This window comes from Pteronotus mesoamericanus, unplaced genomic scaffold (genome assembly GCF_021234165.1).
Source record: "Pteronotus mesoamericanus isolate MK-2021 breed Mesoamerican mustached bat unplaced genomic scaffold, CSHL_Meso_final scaffold_85, whole genome shotgun sequence".
In the NCBI taxonomy this organism is placed as follows: Eukaryota; Metazoa; Chordata; class Mammalia; order Chiroptera; family Mormoopidae; genus Pteronotus; species Pteronotus mesoamericanus.
The window spans coordinates 68,601,828-68,621,965 of record NW_026555329.1 but is presented as its reverse complement, the minus strand read 5'-3'; the positions used below and the strand labels follow the sequence as shown (position 1 = coordinate 68,621,965).

The 20,138-nt window shown below is 45.0% G+C and overlaps 1 protein-coding gene across 1 annotated transcript in view; it reads left to right on the top strand.

The window, feature by feature from the left end:
• The window catches only part of CHCHD3 (coiled-coil-helix-coiled-coil-helix domain containing 3), a 271,951-nt gene extending 252,846 nt beyond the window's left edge, over positions 1 to 19,105 (top strand). Inside the window, exons 7-8 of the mRNA XM_054564249.1 lie at positions 6,213 to 6,348; positions 18,386 to 19,105. Of these exons, the coding sequence (XP_054420224.1) occupies positions 6,213 to 6,348; positions 18,386 to 18,409 (160 nt within the window). The 3' untranslated portion in view covers positions 18,410 to 19,105. The remainder of the gene's footprint in view (positions 1 to 6,212; positions 6,349 to 18,385) is intronic.
• Positions 19,106 to 20,138: the final 1,033 nt, after the last annotated feature.

The following is a 20,138-nucleotide window of genomic DNA, read 5'->3' as shown; positions in this document are numbered from 1 at the left end:
CTAACAGCCGTTTCATCGCAGCATTATCACCTGACGTTTATTAAGCAATAACAACATTCCAGGCGTCATTGAGAAAGAAAGACAGAGAGGGAAGGGTGGCTTCTGCCTCTCTGAATCAAGGCTCACCCAGACTAGTGTGCAGTACGTTAGCTCTAGAGTCGCACCTAGTGTGACGACTTTGTGTGAGCCTGAAAAATAACGCCTTCTAAGCACTTGGTTGTCCTAATGTAAGTGTGATCTGGAAGTAGATTTTTGTGGTCCTTGCAGGTTGAGATAATGTTCACATCAGTTATGTCCTATGTCCACACGCTCTATATAATGATTGCCTCTTTTTCCAGGTACCTTTTATGTTAGAATTATTTTATCTCACTTTTTAGAGATATAAACCTTGCACCACCTAGCCCAAATGTGTCAAGGATACCATGATATGGTGGAAAATAAAAATCAGCCAACTGATTTTTCTTTTCCTGCCTCATACCAGATGTCTGACTTCACATGTTTTCAACAGAATAAATATTTCTAGTCAAAGACATTATTACTTGGAAAATTTTTCTGCAAATATATTTTTTCTTACTAACATCAAGTTGCTTTTAACCTAAGTCACCAGATTTTAAGAAATTACCTGTAAAACAATAGAGTTGGGGCCCTTGGCCTTCGGAGATACACCAGAAGGCAGCCCCACTTTTTTTACATCCAGACCCATGTTAGGCTGAGCCCACGCAGCAGGATCCCACCCAGGGTGTGCGGAGCTCGGCAAGATGCTGCAAGGTTCTCCGTGAGAACTAGAGTAAGAGTCGCCTGCTCAGGAATGGAAGCCAGACGCTGGGATCCCCGTGGCGTTGGAGGGAAGAGCCAGCCGGCCCCACCAGCCCTCGCATGCTCACGTGTTACTAAGGTCCCGCTCCTCTCATAAGTTTGCCCTAACTGTCCTCCTCATTTCCAGGCACCCAGTTACTGAATGAAGAAGAAAAATATCGTGCAGAATTTTCATTCACCTTATACCCTGGTGTATTTTTACTGACATACCCAGTGCCCGTTGGTCTGAGAACAGCAGGCCTTTGTGTGCATAGCACTGCATTACTCATTTCATCTGGGGGTTGGGTGGCCACAAGTGCTGCCTCTGGGATTTTCCTGGTTGTAGGGCTTTGAACGCAGGATCCTGAAAAGTGGAGGAAGACTGGCAATGCTTCGCTCTCCCTCCTGCTATACGCCACCCTTCTCCTGAGGATCTAGATTATTGAGCTGTGATTCTGACATCTTTTTCCAAAGAAAACAGTGGAAGAAAATAGAAATGCTAAACTGTTTTTTGGGTAGCGCTCTTTGAAGTGTTGGGCTGATAGGACAGAATTCTATATACTCCGTGGTACCTCTGGCCAAAGCTGGCTTTGTCTTTCACAGCCCCCAGGTTGCACCTGTAGGTTGCGTGGTGTGACGCCCACTGTGGGTAACCAAACGCTGTCGGCCTGATTGGTTCACTGGACTAGGTGCGGGACCAGGTGTAGTCTTAAGTCGTGTTCCCTCCTCCCACAAGTGTTGAGATGATGTGCGGCATCACTGCTAGCATTCATCATTTTAGGAAATAAATGTAAAAGAAGTCTTCAATTTTGTTTTTCTAAAGATTTTATAGCAAAGTGTATATGAAAACAAATTGAAACAAACAAAACAAGCAACTCTGGGAGGCAGTTGACCTCTAAAGTGTATTTGTAGGAGTTTGATTACAGCTCAAATAGAGGCATCATTAATAAAGATGGTTAGCAGTTATGAAGAATGCCAGAGAAGGTTGAAATTGAGTTGTTTTTCAGATCTTGCATTGTTAAAAAGAGACTTTACATTTTATTCTGAGGACTAATATTAGGCTATTGTGATTTAAGGCAAAGTTTAAAATAAAAAATTTTAATATAATACATTTGAGAAATATTTCCTTTATAATGCATTTTCTAATAGCTGTCACACAATGGTAAGAGAAATGAGTGAATTACCACATATTTTAAAATACTGGCAACGCATTCAGTAGCTTTAGTTTGTATTGCAAAAGAGAAGCAGAAATCCTGACTACTGGGCTTAATATCTAATGAAACCTTCAGTGCAGAATTAAATGAGAGGTTCTGCATTGTGCCATAGGAATTAGAGCTAAAGACTTAACTCAACGTGGCTGTGTTGTGTGCCTGCTTTTAATGTGGTAGATGTTCTTTTATGAGACCACCAGATCCCATGAAGGATGCATTGTCTCAACCTGTTGAAAATCAGAGCTCTACTTTTAGTTCCAGCCATCCTCATATCCATCCGTCTGTTTATCCCTCTGCTCCTCAGTCAGTCCTTCCTTCTGTCTGTCCGTCCATCCATCCTCCCTCCCCTCTCTCCCGTTCTGTCTCCTCTCTCCCTCTTTTACTCCCCTTCCCCAGCTCAGGGTACTTACTGGTTCAAATACAGGGAAAGGATCCTTTTTTATGCACCTGCACTCACAGTGAATGAGCTCTGTGTTCCCAAGGGCTTTAGGAGTTGTGGCTGCTAACTCACTGCCTGATTTCTGTACCCTCCTGAGTGGAGCATGGCATAAGGAGAGCTGTCTCCATATTTTTCTTGCTCTGAAGTTACCTTATTGCCATTTTTACTGGTCGAACTAAAAAGATGGGTAGGTAGTTCCCTTGAAATATAAAGCTCAGACCCACATTAAAGAGGTTTCTGAGACATAATAGGAGAGGCAGGAGCTTAAACCAGCAGCTCTCAGACAGGAACTCGGGTATAAACGTGTTTGGGAGGCTCGGGAGGAGGGCTCTAACTGCTGCTGCCCTCAGCTGCTTTTTACAAAGTGTTTTCATTTCTCTTTTACCAGTTACTTCACCTTATAGGAAACTATTCCACGAAAATAACCAGAAACAATAGTAATAATTAATGTTCATCAGCATGTTAATTTAAGCACTGAAAAATTAGAAACAGCCTATGGGTGTATCTTTATTCTTTCTCTGAAGTTCTTACAGTGGACCTGTCAGTGTTGTGAGAAAAATACTTGGGTATATCTTATTACCCGCCTTCTAATATTAGGATTAATATTGTCTTTATTACATTAACACTATAACAAAATATTATTATAATCACATGTGATAGGATCCATCTAAAGTCCCCAGTAATTTCCAGGGACCATTAAACTGGATTTTTTCTTAATTGTTTTTGATCAATATATTTTTTCAAGTGTCGATTTTATTTCACCAGTTCCTTTTTGCTGGGTGTGTTTTTGGAGAGCTATTCTGTCTCTCACTTTTATTATTGTTCCGAAGTCTCCAAATTCCTGTTTTATCTTTCTCTTAACATTTGTCCTTCGCTATTTCGTTTTAAATCTTATTTCCATACAAAGTAATTAAATTGTTTAAATGTCTCTTGCAGCTAAGATTTAATTTACCCTCTTAGGTATCTTGAAATTGTACCTTTGTTATTTTTGCCTCATAGTGGCTTTTTCCATCAGCAGGAATGAAGCAGTCAATAAAAATCAATTGCTGACACAATGACCGTGCAGAGGGGTTACCATGATGGGTATTGGAAGTGTCTTTGGAGGCTTTTTCCTGAATGGAAGGTGCCGTGGCTTGTGTTTTACGGCTTTGTAATGTTAGCCCGCAGTCTCTATTTAGCATCTTCCCCAAGTGAAAACAGCGCATTAGGGCGGCATGACAAGCAGCGCAGGTCGATACGGAGGCAGGGCTTCGCCCTGACAGATTAACCAGGGGCAGCGTGCTGGAGTCTGCTCCGGGCACTGGGGGACGGCTGTGCTGATTTCCACCCTCTTACCCCTTTCTGCCATCTAACAATCATCAATACATGTTTAAATGTGTACAAAAAGAATCTCAGATATCCGTGTGCACACGTGTGTGCACACACACCAAACTCCAGGTAGGAAATCAGGGGCCCTAGAAGTGAGGAGTATTGATTTGTGGTGATAAAAGTACATTTTGACACATTTCAAATCATAAGTAACTCATGGACTTTTAACTTGGGTGATGAATAGCTAAATTCAGGGTAAATGCTATATACAACTTAAATTACCTCTTTCTAAGGAGTTCATAGTATTAGATGAGTTTCCATTGTGAATCGTCTTTTCTTCCTCTTGTGTTTTTCTCCTGTGATAATGGGCAAGGCCACATACCTGGTCAGGATTGTTCTCGTCCCCTCTCCCCACCCTCCTTTGAAAGCTAAGATATGTTGGACAGACGCTGGTCCTCAGCATGAGGATAGCCTGTAACCCTGCTTCGCCACGAACTAACACAGGCATGAGTCACGTATGTGCTAAGTTTGGCTGACCTAATGCTTAATCATATTTTATTTAGTATTTACTCAGGTGTGTGTCTTGCTGTAGACTCTTGGAAGCACAGCTGACTCCCTTTAGATGCTGATGTTCATGGTAGGGGATTCAGACATCTGAACTTAGAAACTGTTAAAAGAATTGGAACTCCTGGGATTGGATTTCAAGTCTGTTCTTGGGTATTTGGCAGAGCAGTAAGGTAATGAATAAAAAAAGTAAAAGCAATATTATGTAAAATTTGTGGGATTATTTTTTCCCTTTATGTCTACTTTCTTTAGAGGGTAGTAAGAAATAAATTCCCTCAGGGACCAGTAACGTGGTTTGCATTTCAGTTTTCTATTCTAATAAAATATATATTAGCTTAGTGTGTTGGATAAAAGTAATGAGAAGACAAATCGTCACCCAGGGGTTTCCTTATTGATGAGAAATAGTCCTCTTGTGTTCTCTAGGGGTGTTTAAAAATCCATTAAATTTAAAATAATGCTATTTCAAGATTACTATGGCAATAACAAAATTTAAATTTCAAAAAACTGGTATGAAGGACTGGAAGCCTTTTGTATTAAGTAAAACTAATTTGAAAAAAATGTATGAGTTCCTAGATTAAAAGTGATAATATTATGTATCTGTGTGTTTAGTCCTTATAGTCAAAGTTCCTCTACCATCTTAAGAATATTTCATCTTTGTATAATTTATTTGGTTTATTTTGTTATCATTTTTAAGTCTATATTACAAGGTTTTTTGGAAGCACTGAAGTTTGCGACTTCATATTCACTGAAAGCAATCTAACTAAAATTTGAGGTTTGTAAGTATACATTTAGTAAAATTTGAGCCCAGGGAATTAAAAAGAAATTTCCTCTCTACCCATTTGTATTCTCAACAACTGATTGCATGGCTTTTATAAGAGGTATTCTTATTAGTAGCTGAGGTCACAAAGAAAATAAGATACAGTCCTTGGGGCCTGCATTCTAATAAGTGTAGCTAGTTAAGTGCACTATAGCATATAGATAAACAGCGTTAAATGCACATGAAAGAAGTTAATATATACAGGGGCAATGGGGTCACCATAAGAAGAATGATGGTCTCTACCGTGGATGGGGAGAGCAAGTGGAAAGTATACAGAGAAGGTTACACTTCAGTGCTTAGTTCAAGTATTGAAAGATGAGCAGGTACTTTCCAGATGTATGAGAGTTTATAAGGGTGGGCATTTGGGTTCCATTCTTGAAATCAGAGCCACATGAGCAGAGATGTGAAGGGCCGTGCAGGAACCCAGCCCTGGAAGTGGTCTGGTCAGGCTACCGCAGTGTGGGAGGCTGTGGCCACAGAGCAGGCAGAGGCCTGATGAGGAAGACCTGCCTGTTGGCCTTGAATATTTTATTTAGACAGCGGTAGGGAGAGATACTGTCCCAGATTCATATAGTCGAACCCTCTGGAAGAACCTTCTTCTGGAAGGCAGGAGCAGAAGGCGGGAGCCGAGAGACAGGGAGTGCACTCAGGAGGTCACTGAATCCAGGATGTAAATGGAAGGACAGTGCGCACAGAGAGAGGACCAGAAGGTAGGACATTGAACACCGTGGGCCACGGGCTGTGGGAGTGGAGAGGGAAGCCGAGGCGCCCAGGCTTCCCACTCAGCCGGCTGGGCTGAGGAATGTTGGCGCCATTCACCTGGGCCAGACTCCGGCTTGGGCCGGGATCGTGTTAGGGTCCAGAGAGGCCTCTGGTACTGTCGGCTAATGGAACTAATTTCATAGATACTGTCTACCTTGTGTATCTTTCTTTCATGCTTGAAGAAAATTATTTCTTTTGAACTTTTTCCCCTACATTTGAAACATTTATCTTATTTAATGTTTTATATGTTCTTTGGCCTTGATCTTTATTCTGATTGAAGACCATTTGTCTCAGTGAGCCCTGTTTTTGTTTTCAGGCGGTATGAGGTTCATCCGGTTTGTGCGGATCTGCAGGCCAAAATCCTCCAGTGTTACCGCCAGAATGCCCAGCAGACCCTCAGCTGCTCTGCCCTGGCCAACCAGTACATGCGCTGTGTCAACCAGGCCAAACAGGTGGGTGCGTGATCCAGCCCAGCACGGACATCGTGGGAAAGCAAGCCCAGTACCACGGGATAGCAGTGATGATTCAGTGGGCTGATATGCGTGAAAAAAAGCTTTATAAACCAAACTAGCCCTCCTCATCCAGAATGGCCAGAACAAGTTGGTGAGGTTGTAATCAACTTCTGCCCACATGGTTGTAAGAAGAGCCTGTATTCTTCTTGTGTTCCACTCATTGCTTGCAGAAGAAAAATAAAAGAGATTCTTAGCAAAATAACACTTTTCCCAGTTGTTCTGAACTTTTGTCCTCTACTCTGTAACAATTTTATCTTCAGGTTCATTGCTCCCTATTTCTGGACCAATACTCAAAGCCAGCAAAGAGGAAAGATACAAGTTAAGGGCCCAACAGCTTCGAGTCCATAAGCAGCAAATAGTCACACAGAGAACCTGGTTTAAAAAAAACTAAAACAAAAACCTACCATTTGATTTTCTACCAGTTGGTAGGGCCCACTCACTTGAGCTGGGAAAAGGAGGCCAGAAACAGGACTTAGGAAAATGTTTCAATCGCTCTTTTATACCATAGCCATATTCTTCTCTGGATCCTTCATTATCAGAGTAATACGATGTTCGCAGGACATGTATTTTCTCTCATTTATGTACTTAAGAAAGCTAATGATCAACTCTGAAGCAAGTTATCAATTCTGGCAGGTCACATAATTGCCTTTCATTTAACTGATTTAACAGTTGGATGTAGGTTGTTCTGAGAGACGGAAATTGTTGGAAACCTTGATTCTTTCTGCTGCTCAGCTCCCCAGCGGTGACCTTCTAGCCCAGCTAAATCTCGTGTCAGAGTTACACGGCATGGCTCTCTGCGGTCTAATTGCTGTGGTGGTAATGATACCACTTGGTGTCGATTTCTCACACCGTCTCTGATGGGAATGGGGTGTTGTCTTCATAGCTGGGCAATAATGGCAGCCCTGGTTGAAACAACATGCAATAGTCCCCCTTACCCACACGTTCACTTTCCACAGTCTCGGTCACCCATGATCAGCCATGGTCTGAAAACTACTAAATGGAAAACTCCGGAAGTACACAATTCTTAAGTTTTAAATGGCATGCTCTTCTGAGTAGTGTGGTGAAACCTTGGGCCATCTCATGCCATCCTTCCTGGGAGGTGAATCATCTGAATGCCCAGTGCATTCACACTGCACACACAGTACACTAATAAGGTACTTTAAGAGAGAGAGACAGACACGGAGAAACAGACCAAGACCATGTTCATAATACCTGTTACTGCAGTATAGCGCTCTAATTGTTCTATTTCATTATTAGTTATTGTTGTTAGCCTCTTACTATGTTTAATTTATAAATTAAATTTTCATAGGTATGTATATATAGGAAAAACCAGTATATATAGGGTTCAGTACTATCTCTGGTTTCAGGCATCCACCAGAGATATTGAAACACATCTCCTACGGATCAGGGAAGACGACTGTAATCAAAATTTATTAAAAGCCTGTGTTGACTTTAAAAGCCTGATGGCTTGAGGCTTTTTTTCTGTTTCTTGCTTGTAGTGGCACTTGTGTATCTCTTAGAGGTACACCAGGGATTCTTTTGTTTAAAGGCCTTCAGTAGAAGTAATGCTGATATTGTTGTTAGTACATTTTATTTGCAAAAGCGGCTCCTGATATGCTCTTAACAAGCCTCGACATTCAGTATTAATGGACGGAAGCCCTTGGGACCTATAAGTTGACGCATGGATTTTTCTAACTTGATATTAGAGCCATATTGAGTTGGAGGTGGATAGCCAGTGCAAACAATGGCTGTGATAAAGTGTATGTTTCAGTGCTGGTATCTCCCGTAGGTGGCTCTTTCCCCAGTGTGATTTGTCACATACTGAAGTGGCAGCCACAAGGGCGTCTGGAGTATTGACTCCATCCTGCCTACGTTCTGTTGAATCATCTGCACACAGCCCCATGAGATCAATGACATACATTTACAGAATGAACGTTAACTTGTGACAAAATCAGATACGCCATGCGGTGCGACTGAGAGTTCGAATTGGGCAGATCCGAGTTTGTATCCAAGCTGCGTCTTTTACCAGCTGTCGGACCCCAGGCCTTGAGTTTTCTCATGTGCGAACTGGGGTAAGGCCATCTCCAGTGTTGTTGTGAGGGTTACATTCATATAAAGTATTCAGTAAATCTTTTGGGGTTTTTTCCTCAGCTGTATATTTCATGCTGAAACCAACTAAATGAATTGGACAAAAACATCAAATCATTACTAGTCATTACTAGTGATTCCAAAAGAAACCCTCCTTTCCCCGCTACCTGGTCTGCAATATAATTTAATACTATTTTCAGCAAATATGTTTCAGGTACCTATTGTTTTGACAACTCTTACATTCAAGTATCAGGGAGTGAGTAACAATAGTAATATTAAAAAGATATATGTCCACAAAACATTTTTATCCTAAAATGGGCAACACTGAAATGGGCAAAAGCCAAGAAACATTAATGTCTTGTATTTCTTTCTATAGCACTTTAGATTTCAAGGTGATTTCACATCCATTCCCTTACTTCGTTTTTATGACACCCTGAGATGTAAATAGAGACGGTTTTATTCTCGTCATTTTACAGTTGAGAGAATTGAAACCCAGGGAAGTCATGATGGGAAATTTAACAACTAAACCAAGGTATACCTTGCTGTAAAAACAAAAAATTTTTAAAGTGTTTGGTGTTTGAGTTGGGTGTGTGAAGGCACATCTGTTAGCCACTGATGGAGAAATAAGGCCGTGAGGGAGAATGCGTACGATCGTGACTTGAAGGGGGAGAATGTGAAGATCAGGGTGAGTAGTGCTAGAAGCTGATGGGAACCAGCAGGAGAGGGGCAGGTGAAGGCCATCGGTGGAGGGGGGCACCACACGACCCCATTTTAAGACCACCCCAGAATGGCCCCATGGGGTTACATCAGCGTTTCATGTGGTTACTTTTCCTCTCGTACCACATTTTCCTGGTTCTCCTTGTGAAGTTCGCCTAAATTCGTGTCCCCAGACCTGCCCGCTGTTAGGAGAGACTTTGACAGCGCAGGTGGTCTTGATCCCTTGTTGCAGTAGTTCCTGGGTAGTCTGACCCCTTCTGTGGTCCCTTGCTAAATCAAAGACCAAGCCGGGCACGCCAGCAGAGAAAATACTCAACACGGTGTAGCCCGTGAGGTTGCGATGTCCATTTCCGGCATCGCACGTGAGTTTTCCCCTTGGAATAATCCCAACAGCCAAATCCACTCCACTTGTAAATGACTCATAAGCCTGGGCTTTCACTGGTTCCCTTGGGGCGTTGTTCTGTAGACTAATAGAGTTTAATGATAGGAAGGTTTCCGGGTATTCCTCAGCCTTGCTTTTCCTTTCTTACTCATCCGCTTACTCACATCACTCTTTCTTCAGCTGTTCTTAAACAATTTCCCATGGGCTGACATGAGACATTTGGACTGTTATTTCCAGTATATTAAGTTATGTGTTCTTCACAGGGGTAAAGAGATATTAAATTGCTATAATTGTTATTTCTAAGACTTAAAAGCTACTGGCTAGTGAGATGAGATACGACATTTTAAAATGTAGGAGGATATCAATTGATAGGCTTCTGTATCTTTTATTTCTCATATCTGCTTAGCTTCGTAGCATTCTAAAAACTCTCCAGGATTGAATGACTTGTTCTCACCTTTAAAACTCAATTCCCGTTCAGTCTTGATTTACCTACCTCACAGAGGCCTCTGGAAGGGAGTGGAAGGTGGGAAGTAAATAGCAATTGCCCACTAATGGGCCAAAATGTGCCCAAGTTCTAGTCATAAGGGGTAGGGGTGTAGAAAGGGCTGGCTCCCAGAGCTGCACTGCCGTGGCCCCGGGACACCCCGCAGCCCCTCAGGGCACTTGCAGAATCCAGCTGTTCATGGAGTAGTGACTCTTAAGCATTCCAGCTCTTTCTCAGCCCTGCTGCCATTCACAGAAAGGGTCAAAAGCTGGCCAGACGCTGGGGAAGCAGTCTCTTCGCTCGAGGGTAGAGTGTATGGGACATGCTGTTGCCAATGTTCTGATCTTGTCGGGGTGACTGGGCTTCAGCTGCCTCTTTGGGAAATGAGGGGTCTGAACAGGGCGGTGCATGAGGACCTTCCGGCTGTTGTTCCGGGGCTGATTCTGCGTCCCGGGGTGGGAATGAGAGGCAGTGTGCAGGAGCTCGCATGTTCCTGAGCACATTCAAGTTAAGAGCTGCAGCTCTCTGGTACAAGCAGCGCCCTTCTCTGGGCACTGCCCGCATTTGTGCCTCTGCCTCTTGGAAGCTGCTGTCAGCCTGAAGCTATCACTCCAGAAGAACCACTGCGTTTCCAGTCGCTGGGCCTCGCACAGCTTCGTATCCTTCCTTGAAACGTGTGTGCCTGTCAGCCCTGGGGAAGCCAAGGTGACAGGTGAAAGCAGTTTCCCAGGTTCTCCAAAGTCAGTGAAATGGAAGGTGGCTCTCTCGGCGCAGCCTGGCAGCATGTGGGCTACCGGCTGCTAAAGTGCGTTAGAAACCGCAGGCCGAGCACCTCTAGCCCTCCCTGGGTCTCTCCGTGCTGGGTGGTGAGGGACTGCGAGGTCAGAGCAAAAGAGCCAAGGAAAGACCAAGACTAAAACCAAGGGCCAGACCCCGGAGATGCCCCGAGGGCAGAGGGCAGTCGGGGAGCCCGGGGTCAGATGATGGAGCCAGTCAGGAGTCCATAAACCTCAGCGGAGGTTGAAATCCCCAGGTGGGCAGCTGTTCAGTAGCCAGGCAAGCTGCTCGCTGAAGGAAGTACCCAAATGAGGGCGTCTTATACACAACTGAGCCCCACGTGTGCCCGTCTGCTTCCCGCCGATCTCTTTGAAGAGACTGAGAAGTCGCGCGGCTGCAGTGAGGAGCGTGGGGCGAAGGCCCGTAGTGCCCCTCCTGGCCGCAGTTAGCCTCCGACACCGAAGACCCTGAGGTCAGTGCCGGCGGGGGAGTTTCCTGCGGCAGAACGTGTCTGTGTTCTTACAGACGGTGGGTTTTGCCTCTCCTGTAACTTGGGTTTGTGTTAGACCAGAGCTCAAATACTCCCCCATTATTTGAGCATGAGCCTGAAAACACAGGAGCAGCTATCTTTTCAGAAATCAGAATTCTTGGACGAGAAGCCTGGTGCCAGAGCAAGCTGAATTTTATCATCATTTTCAGACAAACTATAAATGACATGCAAATGATGTAATAGACTGCAGGCTGCCGGGACTAGACAGGCCTTGGATCACGTAACCTAATCGCCGTCTTTTCTCGTGGAAGACTGGGCGCCCGGAGAGTCCCAGCGCTCCGCAGTGGGGCAGGGGCCAGCCCGGAGTAGCTCGCTCCTGTTGCCGCGCCCAGCGCGCTCCTCCCGGCCGTGTCGGGTCTCGAACCAGGGGAGCGGCAGAGTTCCCTGTGGAGTTCCTTTAAAAGGCACACGCCCGGCCCCGTGCAGGGAGATTCCATTCAGAAGGTCTGAGGACAGACCTGGACATCAGACCATGGAACGGATTCCCCGCATGGCTGTGCGCAGAGCACTAGAGCCCGCAGCCTGGCCCGCGTTGGAGATGAGCCTGTCCGCTGTCCCGCCCAGGCCCTGTTTTCTCTCTTTTGAGACAGGGAGCTGAGCCTGCCTGTCACTGCCTGCCGCGTCTACGCCGCCTAGCACAGGTCTGCCCAGACCAGTCCTAGGGACGGGGCCCTACTTGGGCCTCCGGGATGGCTCACAAGATATCTTAGACCGAAGGCGGGAGCCCCTGAAAAGGAAGTTCTCTTCCCCCACCCTTTGCCCCCATTGAAACTGCAGTACCCGGGGGGCAGGGTGGGGGTTGTGGAGCCCGACCCAGGACTGATGGGCAGGAGGGAGGAACACGGCTCCCAGATGAGGTCACAAGGTCCCCGGGGCCACTCACATTGGCAACTAGACCCGCCGTGGGCTCTGCCGCTTCCATCACGCCGCTCTCCCCTGAGCCACATCAGGAACCCTGTCCTCGTGCACTTGCTTCTGGGGTACCCAGACGCCCACCGTCATCGAGCACAAAGAAAAACCTAGGAGGCTGACTTCCTGGGAAGACCTACAGGAGCATGCTTTTATTGTGTTTGAAGGCTTCTTTATCACCGTCACCGAATGGCATTGATCAGCCGTCTGGCTGGGCTGCTCGTGCTCAGGGTGACACACGGATGTCCCACAATCGATTCCATGGCCTTCAGGGGCACAGCCCTTGCAATGTGGAGTCACATCAAAGCAAACTGAATTCCAAACTTTAAATTGTTCCCCCAGCCCCTTCCATCATAGGAATCCTTTTCTAAACCATTTTCTGAGAGTCATAGTTGCTTTATGACCTTTCCGTTTTGTTTTATTTTTTTAAATCAGGATTTAATAGAAGAAATATTACCATGGTAGTAGACTTTGACCTTCTTTAATAGGCATTTATTTTCTACTGCTCATCCTTCAAGAGTTAGAACTGCGATGTGTTACTGGTATGTTTGTTACTGCAGCAAGTTGTATAAACAGTTAATTGCCTTGTAACTTAGTTTGAACGTTACACAGAGCATTTGCCCTAGAAGATATGGAACAAGAGCCACACTTAAAAAAGTTAACTGGTGTTTCCCCCAGAGCAGGAAGAGTAAAGAACAGCACTTGCTGGGGTCCGGGGGTGGGGGGACAGACTGATAATGAAACAGAATGAGTCAGCTAATCGGGTCTTCAGGTGGTCAGGAGCAGCGCTCGTGCGCAAGCAGAGCGAGCTCTGTGCTCCTCATAAATTGAATTTATCGATTCCTTTTGCTCCTATCTCACCATCTTCTCGTTCTGTCTTTACCGCTCGCTGCTCCATTCTCATCCACTCCCCGCTCTTCCCGCCCCTCCTTAGCGAAAATGCAGGACACCCAGGATGTGTTCCCCTTTTAGACTCCCCCCGGCAACCCGCCTGCTCCCACACCCAGCTTTATGAGGTCTTCTGAAATCTTGGCGAGGTGCTGGGGAAGCTCAGCCAGAAACTAAGTGGTGTCTTTTATGGAAAAAGAAAACTATTTTTATTTTCTTTGTGATGATTGTTTAGCAGTCCAGGGCGGCCATAATTCCTCCTAAATGTATTGCGACAGCCAATAGCTGACACACTGCTTTGATAGCCAGGCCCTCCAAGAAAGCTGTAATTCAAAAACCAGTTGACAAGATTACTGCGTAACAAAAATATTTGAGGAAAAGAGTTAAGATCGTTTTAATAAATGGAAATGACACACCATCGCTGGTCTCCAGGGGCCCTGCTTTTGTCTGACAGTGGAAGCTGCCAGTTGTCCCTTCCTCGGAGGCTGGAATCAGAGAGGGGCTCTGGAAAAGAGCAGCGTTGATGCCTGAACTGTTGCCTCCTTTGGGTCATTTCCTGGCTGCTTACGAAAGGGCTCTCTTCGGGCCCCCAGACCATGAATGATGAGCAAGTGCAAGGAATTTCTTTCTCTACATTAAGATTAAGCCTTAGCAGTTCCTTAAATGAAAGAAGCAATTTTTTATAACTTGCACATAGTCTCCCTGATTCTTCGGGGAATTTCCGATGTTAATTTATGCACTGTTAAATGTATGCAGTGTGGAATTTCAGCCCAACAGCAGCTGCTTACAGAACCGAGACAGAGATTACAGGAGGATCTGTGAGGTGGACGCTGAATGGCACAGACCCTACCAGGCCTCGGGATCCCTCCTCCCGGAGGCCCTTGGGTCAGGGTGGTCGCAGGTTTCGTTGCCCTGCTGTGATAGAGTAACAACTTGGAATGTTTCCACTGATTTCATCCTCCTAAAATTCAACTTGACATTGTGTTCGTTAATGTCTGTGACAGAAGGGAGGCATTTCGTACCCACCTCCACCGCCCTTTGGTGGCAACTGACTGCAGTTTGACAACATAGCGTGTGTAGACCAGCCCTGGAAGACACAGGTTTTGTATCTTCAAAGAGTCACTGACTCAGCCGAACTGCATGCTCTGTCTTTGAGGGTTTGAACTTTAAAGCATGTATCAGAGTATTTTGTGAATGTGTTTACTTCTCTGTGTCTTACATTTTTTCGAAAGTGTTCTTTTAGTGTCTTTATGTTAGACTGGCCCATTGATCTTCCCACCAGCCAGGACCCAGCTTGTCCCTCTTAAAGGGAGTCTGACATTCTTACCATTGCCTGCACTGGCTGAAAAGTTACCCTTCTGCATTCGGTTGAGGTCTCAGGGAGAAGAATAGTTGTAAAACGATCCCGTAGTCTCCAGAATAGTGCTAACTGTTGCTTTAATTATGTTGAAGGTCACTGTAGATTATTTTGCAACAGTTGAAAAGAGGTAATTGTGTTAAATAAGAAAACTTTCGTGGCCAAAAGCTTTTCTAAAAGAAAGGGTTTATCGAGCCAGATGCTCGCCAGAGAAGGGCCTGCTCTCTGGCGCGAAGGCTAAACCGCAGCAGCCCGGCCCTGTGGGAAAGACACAGGTCCCCGCCTGGAGTCGATGGGCTGCTTTATGAACACTGTGTTTTGGGGAAGAAAGGTGTAATTTGTTTTGAAAGAATTTACACGGCTGCAGATAAGGGGGCGGGAGAAGATGCAGTGCGTCAGTGCACAGTCCGTAAAGAAGAACCATTTACCACTTCTGGTGGGTCGCGGCGACATTGCGGAGGTTCCCACCTGTGCGGGGAGAGGGGTGTCTGCTGGTCGCTAGAGCAGTTGACTCGAAGCTCCAGCTTCGTCAGGAATGTGCGCAGTCTGTTGTTAGTTGACCCACAGCTATCAGCCGGTGGAACATGGTTGGCTCCCAGCCCCCTGTAATTAAGCGTAGGCCAGGTCAGAACTTTTCTCCTGTCGATTATCTCATGGCTCTTGCTGTAACCACAAGATCCAAGCCGTGGAGCGAGGCACAGCCGTGTAATCTTGACCAGGCAGCTGAGAGCTTGACGTTCCCGCTGGTATGTTGAAGAAAGTAGGGAGTGGCATGCAAAGTGGCATCGCACATGAAGTCACCATTTTTATTAATAACTAAACACCTTTAGATGGGCTTAGTGCAGATCGCTCTATGCTGACTTCCGTTTTGTATTAATAAATAATGTTGTGGCGAGGTTGTGTATATAGCTGGAATTTATAGTTTCCAGTCCCCATGGTTGGAGAGACTTGCCCAGAGATCAAGCTGCAAGAGGACGAGGCGAGGCTACATGAGAGGCGAGGACGCTGTGACATTGCCTGGTCTGATTCTTCATGGTAGATGCTCAAGTTTTCATTTTCCCAGCAAACAGAGCTCACGTGAATGACAGGGTCGGAGAGAAGCCTCCTGTTCCCATGCCAGTTCTGCAACACAAGCCTCTGCTGAGCTGTCTGTCCTCTGCTCGATTTCCCCCCGCCCCCCGCCCCCCCCCCCCCCCCCCCCGTTTCCCCAGCTACATCTGGCTTTTCTAATTTACTTCCTCCTCGACCGTTTCTGTCTGCGTTCTCTCTGAACTGGCTCGCTGGCTTTTGTATTTATTCTCCTTTTGTACCCTATGGACGTGGACGTCCTAGAAGCCTATCATCATGGATCCCTTAAGGATAATCTGTCCTGTACATCTATGACCCGACGTGGTTATTTGTCCTTCCACTCTTTCTGTTCTGCCCCTTATTTCAATCTTTTTTCCTTCATCTTTGACCTCTGATCTTTATGTCCAAAGACCTTTGACCTCTTTTCCCAAGCTTGCAACTTCCTTTTAGACATTTCCATCCGGGATGTTTCACTGTCATACCAGACTCACAAACCCCAAATTTAAGTCATATTCCTCATTTGCAACATGCCTCCTCTCACTGACTTCCCTTTGTCTCTTGGTGACACCACCATCCTCTCTGTCACTGAGGAGCCTCCCTGCACCACACCGCCCCCGCCCCCCGGCCCCCGCCCCCTTAGTCTCACCATCTCTTTCTCCCTGTGTTTCTCTGGCTCCATTGATTTCCCATCCCGCCCTTGCTTGGTTTCTAATCTGCCTCCCCCTGGTCTTTCTGCCTCCAGACTGTCCTCCGTTGGATCCATTATGTCAGGATCCATGGGTGTCAGGATAGCCGTCCTAAATGACGTTCTCCTATTTAAAGACATGTTGGACTCCCAAGTTTTTCAGGGGCCGACAGGAAGCATCCTCAGCCTGGCATGCACCCGGGCCCGTCTTGCAGCTTTTTGCTATATCCCGAGTGCCCGCCCTTTCCTGGAGCCGGGCTCGTCCCTTTCCTCCGCCCTCCATGTGTACTGGGTTTGTTCCCCGCTCCGAATCTTTGCGGCTGACTCCCAGCCTCGCCTGTCTCCAACCCTAGGCTAGACCTTTTGTGTATGTCCTATCCATAGTGAAAGATCATTGAGGAGCCTTTTCTGGTCAGTCTAGCTGCAGACTTACCCTCTTCTGAACTAGGCAGAGCCACTTCTTTTCTGAAAGAGGATGTAAGAAACTGGGGAACGGGAGGAAGGAAAAAATTACATTTGACTATATTCTTTTGTTCTTGAATTTTATACTGTATGTATGAATTATTATACTTATGCAGTAAAATGATTTTAGCACATTTAGCAAATGTATTTAAAAATTACAGATTATTACTCGGTATCATGCCTTAATTTTTCCGTGAGCACGAGTATTGTTTTCCCCATAGCACTTAGCTCAGTGCAGTGAGTACCTAGTAAAGAGCTTCATTAAGAGCTGGGTAGAAGAAATGGCTGGACGGCTGAGGGCGGTGGGAACAAGGCATGACCAGATCAGAGGCCACCTTGGCCTAACCCAGCCCCTCCTTCCTGAGCAAGTTCAAAACTAAAGAGGGAAGGGTCACTTTTGTCGTTTTAAAGATTCCTAAGAATGGAGACGCAGTATACCCCTGTTCCCGCTAGTTATTGAGTTTTAATCTGATAATTGAGAATTGTTCCTGGCTAAGATTTTATATAGAGAAAATCCTAAAGACTCATAAAAACACATTAGAACTAGTCACTTAATTCAGTAAAGGCTCAAGATACAAAATTAACATACAAAAATCAAAAATGTTTCCTACACTCTTAACAATGAGTTTTCTGAAAAAGAAACTGATCACATTTATAATAGCATCAAAAAGTAAAATACTTGTGAATAAATTTATTTTCACGAAGGAGGTGAAAGATCTCTACTCTGAAAACTACAAGACACTTATGAAAGAAATCAAAGAATAAAAATAAATGGAAGGATATTTTTTGTGTTTACGGATTAGAAGTATTAAATTTGTTAAAATGTCAATACTTTTAAAAGCCATCTGTAGAATCAGTACAATCCCATCAAAAAGTACAATGGCTTTTTTTTTTAACAGAAAATTTTTTAAAATTCTAAAATTTTCAAGAACTGCAAAAAAGACTCCTAATAGGCAAAGCAATCCTGAGAAAGACGAACAAAGCAGGAGACATCACACTGCCTGATAGCAAGCTATGCCACAAAGCTATGGTGGTCAAAACAGTATGGCACTGCTGTGGGTGGAGACGGGTATATATTATATACGTGAAATTCTAGGTATGTATCTGAAGGAAACAAAAGCACCAGCTTGAAAAGGTGTCAGCACCCCCATGTTCATTGCAGCATTATTTACAGTAGCCAAGGCATGGAAACGACCTCAGTGTCCACTGATGAATGAACAGAGAGAGAAGCTGTTGTGTACATACACAGTGGAATAATACTTGGTCATAAAAAAGGAGGAAAACCTACCGTTTGTGACATTGTGCAGAGCATGAAGGCGTGATGCTAAATGAAATAAGTCAGACAGAGAAAGACAAACACCATCCAGGCCAGGCTCCCGCTGAGGGCCCAGCTGGATACGGTGGGCGAGGGGCCATCTGGGGACTGCATGCGACTAAGCGGCGGTGTTCACTGAAGGCCGTGGGGTTTGGAGACCAGGAGGCATATACCTTGCTTTATGTGTTTTTGAAGTAGATCTTTGAAAAGCAGTACAAAATTGTACACTAACTAGTCGCTGTTATTTTTACCCTCCTTCTGATGGTAAAACTTGTGTTTTCTGTTTCTCTTGCAGAGCATGATTGAGAAGGGAGGATAAAACCAACTCCTAGAACAACCAAAACTCCTTCGACGTTAATTCCAGAGATGGAACAGTTTTTTTTCCTAGTGAGAGAGTAACCTATTTAAAGAGAAGACCGCTAAAGAGAAGTGCAGACTCGACAGAAGCACATCACAGTTTGATCAACAACGATTTGAAACGCCAAGGCTTAGACCTGGAATCAGCCATGAAGGACCCACTGAGGTGTTAATAAACCCCAAACATGATGACAAAAAGAGAAAGGCAGCCCTCTCCGCCTTTCATACTTTCTATTCAGTTTTCTCTTCTAACCGAGCTCCATCGTTCGGTGGCCTCCCCTCCAGCAAGGCTTGGGGTTGGGATCGAGGATGCAGGCATTGGAGCGGGGAGCGGAGAGGGCAGCATGCCCGTGTCTCAGGCTGGCAGTGCTGGGTGGAATTGTCCAGACTGCAGCACATTGGGTTTCTCTCTATTTCTTTTCTCCCTTGACTCTGTAAGAGCTATTTCATTATAACTTATGGCGATCATGTAAGAAGACAAAAGGGAGACGAAATGTACCTCTTTTACTGGAATAATGTTTATGTTTATCAGTGAAATAAGGCATTTTCTTTTTACCAACATAAAGGCAACCTTGGCTTGTACAACCACTTCTCTATCATGAATACTGACATCTTGACTTCACTCACTATCAATAATAAATATATTTTCTGATGAAGGCTGGTGTTGTAGCCTGGGGCCCTGTGTGTTTCTTTCCCTGAGGTGGGTGGTGATGCTTATGCACATTGCGTTGATTTATATTAGTAAGTTGCATTTGTGCTGTACCTTTCTTCTAAAGAGCTCCAAGAGCTCTACTTTGCAGAGCCTCGGCCAAGCAAGCGATACTCAGAACTTGTCTCTTGGGTAGGGAGCTGGAATTCAGTAAGATCACAGATGAACCGGCCTGCCTTTGGGATGACCTGCGCCACGCTGCCACCCGTGGTGAGAACGAGCTTAGATAACCTTGGTTATGAACTTCTGACCCTGCAGTCCATGCAAATGTTATTTAGAAAAAGTCAATCAACGTTGAGTGGTTTTCCTCTTTCCAATTTCATTAAAACTCTCTAATTATAACTCACTCTTTTTTTTTTTTTTTTTTTTTTTTTTTTTTTTTTTTTTAACCAGAGGATGGTACTTCAACCCTAGATTTTGATAAGTTGAAAATTAGTGTTCACACTGAAGCTAAATGGAAAGGCCTTTCCAGGAAGAAATGGAGGAGAAAATGCCAAAGCTTTGTGCTGTTGTCCGAATATCCTTTGTTATGTAGAATTTTTATTTTGTTACAGAGAGTAAACACTTTAGCAAAATAATTAAGAATACAGGCTTTGGCTCTGCCCGGTGTGGCTCAGTGGGTTAGGCATCCTCCAGCAAAGTGAAAGGTCATCAGCTCGACTCCCTGTCCCAGGGCACACGCCTGGGTTGCGGGTTTGGTCTCCAGTCAGGCAAGAGGCGACCAGTTGATGTTTCTCTCCCTCTCTCCCTCCCTTCCCCTCTCTCTAACAATAAATGAAATTTTTTTAAAAAGAAAAAAGAATACAGGTTTTGGAGTAAGGTGTTCAAATTGCGACTCTGCCACTTTCCCACCTGTAGGACCTAATGAAGCCACCTCACCGAACTGAACCCCTGATTTGTCAGCTGTCAGGGGGTGGTGTGGGGGTGGAAGAACCTTCTATGTAGATTGACATTCAGTCGGGTCCAGGATATGTTGTTGGTT